The 7,379-nt window shown below is 37.6% G+C and overlaps 1 protein-coding gene across 2 annotated transcripts; it reads left to right on the top strand.

Annotated features, from left to right (window-relative positions):
* Positions 1–1,655: 1,655 nt before the first annotated feature.
* Positions 1,656–7,307, top strand: LOC133108621 (beta-1,4-galactosyltransferase galt-1-like). 2 transcript variants are annotated; one of them, XM_061218234.1, is made up of 3 exons: positions 1,656–1,788; positions 2,466–2,553; positions 4,878–7,307. In XM_061218234.1, exon 3 carries the CDS (start codon positions 4,893–4,895, stop codon positions 6,249–6,251), a length of 1,359 nt encoding a protein of 452 aa, XP_061074218.1. In that variant the 5' UTR covers positions 1,656–1,788; positions 2,466–2,553; positions 4,878–4,892; the 3' UTR covers positions 6,252–7,307. The 2 variants fall into 2 exon arrangements, with proteins under 2 accessions (XP_061074218.1, XP_061074217.1); XM_061218233.1 differs by lacking the exon at positions 1,656–1,788 and having other exon boundaries at positions 2,291–2,553.
* The last annotated feature ends 72 nt before the right edge of the window (positions 7,308–7,379 follow it).

Here is a 7,379-nt window from a genome sequence, read left to right as displayed (position 1 = left end):
TCCGACATGCACTGTCAACTGTGGGACTTTATATAGACAGGTGTGTGCCTTTCCAAATCATGTCCAATCAACTGGATTTACCACCGGTGGACTCCAGGTAAGCTGTAGAAACATCTCAAGGTTGATCAGTGGAAACAGGATGCACCTGAGCTCAATTCTGAGCTTCATGGCAAAGGCTGTGAATACTTATGTACATTCTTCGTTTTTTATTTTTAATAAATTTGCAAAAAATTTCTAAAAAACTTTCATGTTGTCATTATTGGGTGTTGTGTGTAGAATTTTGAGGAAAAAAAAAGAATTTATTCAATTTTGGAATAAGGCTGTAACATAACAAAATGCGGGAAAAGTGAAGCGCTGTGAATACTTTCCGGATGCACTGTATACGTGAATATAATACGGGAAACCTGGGCACAAACTAACTCGAGGCATGTTGAAAATTACCATTTTGCACAGCGGTCACTCCATCCGCACTTAAACCTTTTTGCGCATCTACATTACGGTTTACGGTAAATAATGCTTTTGACGGCGCTATACGGTTGAAAATTCAACTACTCGCAAGATCAATATTCCAAATGCTACAGTTTGGTTATTTTAAACATTCAATAATAATAATAATAATAATAATAATAATAATAATAATAATAATAGTAATAATAATAATAATAATAATAATAATAATAATAATAATAACATTGACTGCTCAAAAATGGCCATTATTCCATAATTCCACATTCCTACGGTAAAATGTAACGCAATCAATTGCATGTATACCTGGCATGGTGCTCTTCAAGATGTTTCATAGATACTGAAATAGTGCCATGTATTGAATACAATTTCCATTTTGGATTACTTTTCAATCCCATAATTCCACATTTGTATAGTTAAAGTGCACAGAATTGATGACATGTACTATACCTGGCATGGTGTTCTTCAAGGTTGTCATGGTGTGTCCTGAAAAAAGTTGGATTCCATTTATTTATGGAATGTTAAATCGTGCGATCTATTGTTTCCTGAAAACAGTTTGATAAAATTTATTTAAATGTATTTTGCTTCCAAATACCCACTGAACAAATGCACGGAATATAGTAGAATTAACTTGTTTAAACAGTTCGAGTCGACTTTTGACTTTTATGGAATTAAAAAATAATGGCCATACATTAAACATAATGGCCATTTTGGATTATTCAAGGTTATTATTTGTATTATTGAATGTTTAAAATAACCAAACGGTAGCTAGCATTTGGAGTATTGATCGTGCGCTAAATAATTTATTCAGGATGCGAAACGGTTTGAGAACGGTGACAAAGGTCATATATCATATATTAGATATATCATTTTAGCGATGCACTTAATTATCCAAGGCTTCTTATTCACATGCAAGGAATATTTTAGAATCGAAGGTGACTCTAGAAATAGTGACTGGATTCATTAATGTTAAAACAACGTGTCTATCGTGGTTAGAGTGCTAACTACGTGTAACGATGCTCCTATTGGTTGTTCATTGAATGTCCATTGTCTGTGGTCGTAGGAGTTGTCACATTGCACGATTTTGGTCCCGAACTATCTGAGTCTGCCAGTCTGCTGTCGGAGGCTAAGATTCAATAAATCGGCCGTCTGCGAATATGTCACACTGAGAGATCCAAAACGGCCGATTTTGGAAATGTTGTGGCAAAAATCTCAGCGTATACCCAGTTTAAGAATGAAGGATAAAAGTAAAAGTTCTAGAGCTAAGAAATGTACGAATATGTTTACTAAACTGTCCTTCTTTTGTCCTGGATAACCCCACTGGTAGGTTTTGTTCTTCTTTCTTTCCAGATTATATATATATATATATATATATATATATATATATATACATATATATATATATATATATATATATATACATATATATATATATATATATATATATATATATATATATATATATATATATATATATATATATACACTAGGTGACACAATATCACAGACGAGACAATGGGAGCATATACAAGTGTAGCCTTTTGGGTTAGAAAAGAGTGAACTCCACTGTGAAATCCTGAAAATGAAACAATCATATTGATTAAACTGAGAGGAGCATGGAAATATTTACCTATCATGCTTGTTAATGTACATTATTGTACAGTAAAATCCATTCATCTCTGACAGAGTTAATAATTATGTAAATCCATTCAAGTCCAGCAAGTGTTTTCACCTCTATTTCCGGCATATTCTTTCATCTCTGTACTAGAATGATTCAGAGGCATCATGACATTCATTATCTAAGCCGGTAACTAAGGTGGAAATAAAAAAACCAGATTTTCCTGAAAGGTGCCATTCATATTATGTCAGTCAGTATCCTAGGAATGTCTTGCATTCTGTTAGTTTTCTTTCTCATTGGGTGGACCCCTTTAAAGTTCTGTGTTGCTTTAGTTTGGCTTCTGTGGAAACTTTGTTCACCTCTTATCGGAATGATCATACAGGCACAGATGAGCTGACTTGTAACGCTGGAAGTTACTCAAAAGTGTGTTTTAAAAGAAAGAACTGTGGAGTACGTGATTGACTGAAAAGGTATGTGGCCGTTTTATTAATTTATTATTCTGAAATAAAAAATATTTATTAGTATAGTTTGTTTCAGTCCACATATAAAATTTTTTTCCTTCAAAGCTGTGTAAAATGTGCTTTAGAATGTACAATCGAAAAATGTCACTGCATTGATTGCAAGGTCTGTAGATATTTTAACTGTGACCCATTGTGAATGTGATACTGTTTTTATAATACGGTCTCTTTTGGTTGTTCCAAAAATGTTATTTTAATGAACACATCTGCAGTACTGTATATTTCAACCTAGATTTCTTTGATATAAATTTGGTCTTTTTTTGCTTGTAAAAAAAAATTAAAAAAAATAAAAATAAAAAAATTACACCTTATGGTGACACGTTACTTTATTTAAATATACTCGATCAAGTTCATATCTGAAACATTTATACTTTTTTAATGATTAATTAAAAAAACCTTGATCTGGGCTGTCTGGAATGACCTGAAAAGCCAGAAGCCACTGTGTGTGGAACAACCTCCCAGCTGATTTTATTATGAAGCTGCATTACAATTCTGAAATTCTGCAGTTATGCTTAAGGTAATTGATGACTTTTTAAATGGTGGTCACAAAACATATTGGTTTGATTTATTTTAACTTCACTGCTGTTTATAGTATATTTTTTCCAGATATTTAGAAACTGTCCATTTCAATATTTTGGAAAGCGTCTTCACTTTACTGCCCAAGATATTTACACAGTAGCCTATTATGTCTCAAGAATAATTTGAATGTCGGTGAAACCAGAATTTTCAGTTTTTGTGAAACAAGAACAAGAATAAGGTGTGTGAACTGGGGAACAGATAAGGAACAGGTGAAATTAATGACAACAGTCAGAAAACAGACTACGGGAAGCAAAGGCAAAAATCCTGGGGGCTTAGACATAAAACAGATAACTGAAAAACACAGAACCTGACAGCAATGCCGTTGACGGCATCGGAAATACAAACAAAACAGTGTTGACAAAAAGCCATCCTTGTATTGGGCACTAAATGCTTATCATAAAATCTTTCTTTCTTTTTTTTTTCTCGGGGTAATGGGCCCGGACCACCCTACTTGTTTCCATACCCAATTTAGGAAAAGCAATGTTTGTGTTGTCGCTGACACAAATAATCCAAATGGCCACCCAAAAATGACACATGACATCCTAATATCACTTGATCGGGAGAGCTGCTAATGAGTCTCAGATGAAATGACAATCGGAGGCGGGTGTGCCCAGTGATCACGGGACTACCGGGGATTTTTTTTCCATAGCCTACATTGTCCTCGAACTAGAGTCTGAGATCTGCGCATTAAACTCTGAGCGAGTTATTAAAAAATTGGTTTTAATTAATCTGTAGTGTTTTACCATACCATTTTGATCATTTATATCCTAGTTCCAATTCTACACATAGGTGGCACGGATGGTGCAGTGGGTAGCACTGTTGCCTCACAGCAAGTAGGTCCTGGGTTTGAATCCAATGTATGCTGGGATAAGCTCCAGCCCCCCTGTGACCCTGTTCAGGATAAGCGGGTTATGATAATGAATGAATTCTGCACATGCTTGACTTGTATTACTGACTTGCATAAATTCAAAAGCAAGGTCTACCTCCATGAGGCACCATGGTAACATGTATTACAAATGTGCCTTTTGGCTGTATTAGCATACGCTAGGCTACTGAAACACATTTTAGTGAATCAGATTATTATTTGGCCTATTATCATTATTATTAGGGGTCCAAACATGAAGGCCAGATTTGTGGTGCTGACACATGACCCACAACTCCTGAACCCTGTGGTCTAGAATTATTTTTCCCTCTGATACCTTGGCTTATCCCAAACAAAAGATATAGTCCCAATTTAGTTTGCGGCTCCAAATGTTTGTTCTCGCCATTTAAACATTTTTCTTTTATTTTTTAAAACATTTTTTGCTTCTTCTCCTATACATTTAATTTCATATTCACTCCATAATAAGTCCAATTTAGAGGCATACTGTCGAGACTACTGCCAGCTATTACAGAATCATGCCATTTGGGTGAACCATGGCTTTAATTAATGATCTTATTACATGTCATCTTTTTGTGTGTGTGTGTTGACAACTGTCTTACCAACATTTTTAAAAGTTAATTATCGATCTTAAATGGCCCTTAGAGAATCTACTGTACTTTGCTAGCAATGCTAACTTGCGGGTCAAATCAGGCTCATAATAAGCCACACCATTATGATTTTTCATAGGTTACTGTTTTTTGGTTCAGTATTTCTCTACTACTTGCTGCTATTACTGCCATAAAATCACTCACTGTTTTGTGTTTTCTTTTTTTAGATTTGACGCAAAATTATGAGACTGTTTGCAGTTTGCAGTTACCTCTCAAGACAACATCGTGCACCCAGAGCTAGAAAATGGAGATCCAGAATCGCTTTGGGCTCTGCAATACTTTTCATCTATCTCTTCTACTGTTCATCTCAATGGTTTGTATTGTCCAACGTACAGGTGACCAAAAGGGCAGACTCAACAAATCGCATCCTCACGCCTGTTAATGGATCGAAAATGTTATTACTGAATGCATATTACGAACATCGTGCCTGGAATTCCAGTGTTCGATTCATCACCATTGCATGGCGTTCAGAGAAGGTCGACTACAACTGCATCTTCAGCTGCAATAAAGGACTTGTGTCCTCTCCAGCCAAGTTGACGGCGCACAAGACGCACTTTTGGTTCCCGTACGTGACCGCAGATTTGCTGTGTGAAATCCCTCCAGGTTGTTCACGACGTCGCGCTGCTCTGACCCCAGTTGGCGCGAGCATGGTGAACCTAACCTTCCTTCAGGTTCACAACCTTCAGTACCGGCAGTCCAATTTCCCAGTAGAATTTACTGTCTGTCACTCTACAATGTTCAATAAATACAACAACGTCTTGCAGTTTGTGCAAGCCATGGAAATGTACCAAATTTTGGGAGCCAAACGAGTGGTCCTGTACAAAACCAGCTGCAGTCCAGACATGGAAGAAGTGCTGCGTTACTACAGTGACATCGGACTTCTGGAGATCGTTCCCTGGCATATAGACAAATATATCAAAGTCTCATCCAGCTGGATTTCTTCAGAATCACCTGGGGACCTACACTACAACGGCCAAATCCCGGCACTCAACGACTGCATATACAGAAACATGTATCGGACTAAATACCTGTTCATGCAGGACCCTGATGAGATTATTGTCCCTCTGAAGAACGTCACCTGGCATGAAATGTTCAGCACTCTTGATGAGAAATACGGTAGCGATGTCAGCTACTACTTCGAGAACAATGTCTTCCCCACCCAGGAGTTTGAAGAAAGCGGAAAGTTCAATTTGTCACAGTGGGCGGGGATCCCTGGATTTAATTTTCTGCAGCACGTTCTGCGAGAGCCCATTCCGAAAAGACACTTCACAACCGGGAAGCTTGTAGTGAATCCTCGGAGGATATTTGAAATTGGCGTACACACTATAAAGCGTCAGTCTCATCGGACTGTGGAAGTGCCTTATGATTTAGGGAGATTGTTTCACATAAGACGCCGCAAAAACACTAATCTGAAAAAGAAAGACTTGGTGATGGATAAGACTCTGTGGAGGTATGCCCCAGAGATTATTCGCAGTGTCACTGATGCTCTAAGCAAAATGGACCTTCCTTCTCAAAGGCAAAAGCCTACCTTACGCTTTTAGACAGTGTGTCCCAGGGTCGCAACAAAGATGCTTCCCAAAGTCACAAACTGCTTATCTATTTTAAAAAGTAGGCAGAAGACAGAGTGGTGTCCCTTCCTCCCCTTGAAAGAATAGGGTTTCCGCACTTTATACTAAAGCAGCATCAATGGAGTTATATTCAAATTTTTCTCGGCGTTTGAAAATCAATTGATCAGAATTATTGTATCGGATGTTTGTTGTCATAGGTTGCAGCCAAGTGTATTTTATGGTTTTGGGTTTAGCTTTTTTTAAAATAATAAATGTATTGGATTCCTTTTGAGCTTTGCGTTTGTCTTTTGGCACAAGGGACTCAACCAGCTACCAGCTGTTTCAAAACATAGCTTGAGCTGATCAAACCATGTCGAGCTTGGAGCTGGTCTGAACTGGTCAACCAGCTACCAGCTGTTTCAAAACATAGCTTGAGCTGATCAAACCATGTCTAGCTGGGAGCTGGTCTGAATCAGCGAACCAGGCAAACCACGTTGAGCTGGGATGGACTAGAACCTAGCTTGTGCTGTTTTTTTTTCAGCAGGGGATGACAGAAACAGGATCAACAAGCTGAAGACAGAGGCATGTTCTGTTGGCTTGATATCAGATCGCTGGAGGCTTCTCCATTAAAGTTAAAGCAGGCTAAGCCTGTAATGTTTTATGAAGTATGGTAATTAGTGGTCAGTGAGCCTCTGGTTATGCCTGATTGTTCCACTGAGAGACTAAAGAGGTATCCATCTTCCACCAGCTCTCACATTGTTAAGCACACACTTGTAACTCTGGTAGGTCAAGATTATACGGGTGGCCTGTAGCCCCTGGGGGCCCCTGGGGGAATTGCCTCCTGCTTAGTCTAATCTATATGTCGCTCTGGATAAGAGGGTGTGCCAAATGCCATTAATTTAATGGAATGTAATGAAATGTAATTATATACTTGATATTGTCTGGTTCATTATTGTCTCTGACAATACAATGCACTCTCTGTTCGGGATTGTGAAATAGCTACAATGAGTTCCCCTGTCAGGATTAATAAAGAAATAAATCAATCATAAATCACAGCGAGAATACCTTTTTTCATGTTTTTATGATAATGTTTTTCTTAAATCAGTGGTTGTCAAACTCAGT

Source organism: Conger conger, chromosome 13 (assembly GCF_963514075.1).
Source record: "Conger conger chromosome 13, fConCon1.1, whole genome shotgun sequence".
Taxonomy (NCBI): domain Eukaryota; kingdom Metazoa; phylum Chordata; class Actinopteri; order Anguilliformes; family Congridae; genus Conger; species Conger conger.
This window is presented reverse-complemented; position numbering and strand designations above follow the sequence as displayed.

Bases quoted from the DNA above. Each gene is read 5' to 3' on its own strand.
- LOC133108621 (XM_061218234.1), top strand. From the start codon at position 4,893: ATGAGACTGTTTGCAGTTTGCAGTTACCTCTCAAGACAACATCGTGCA.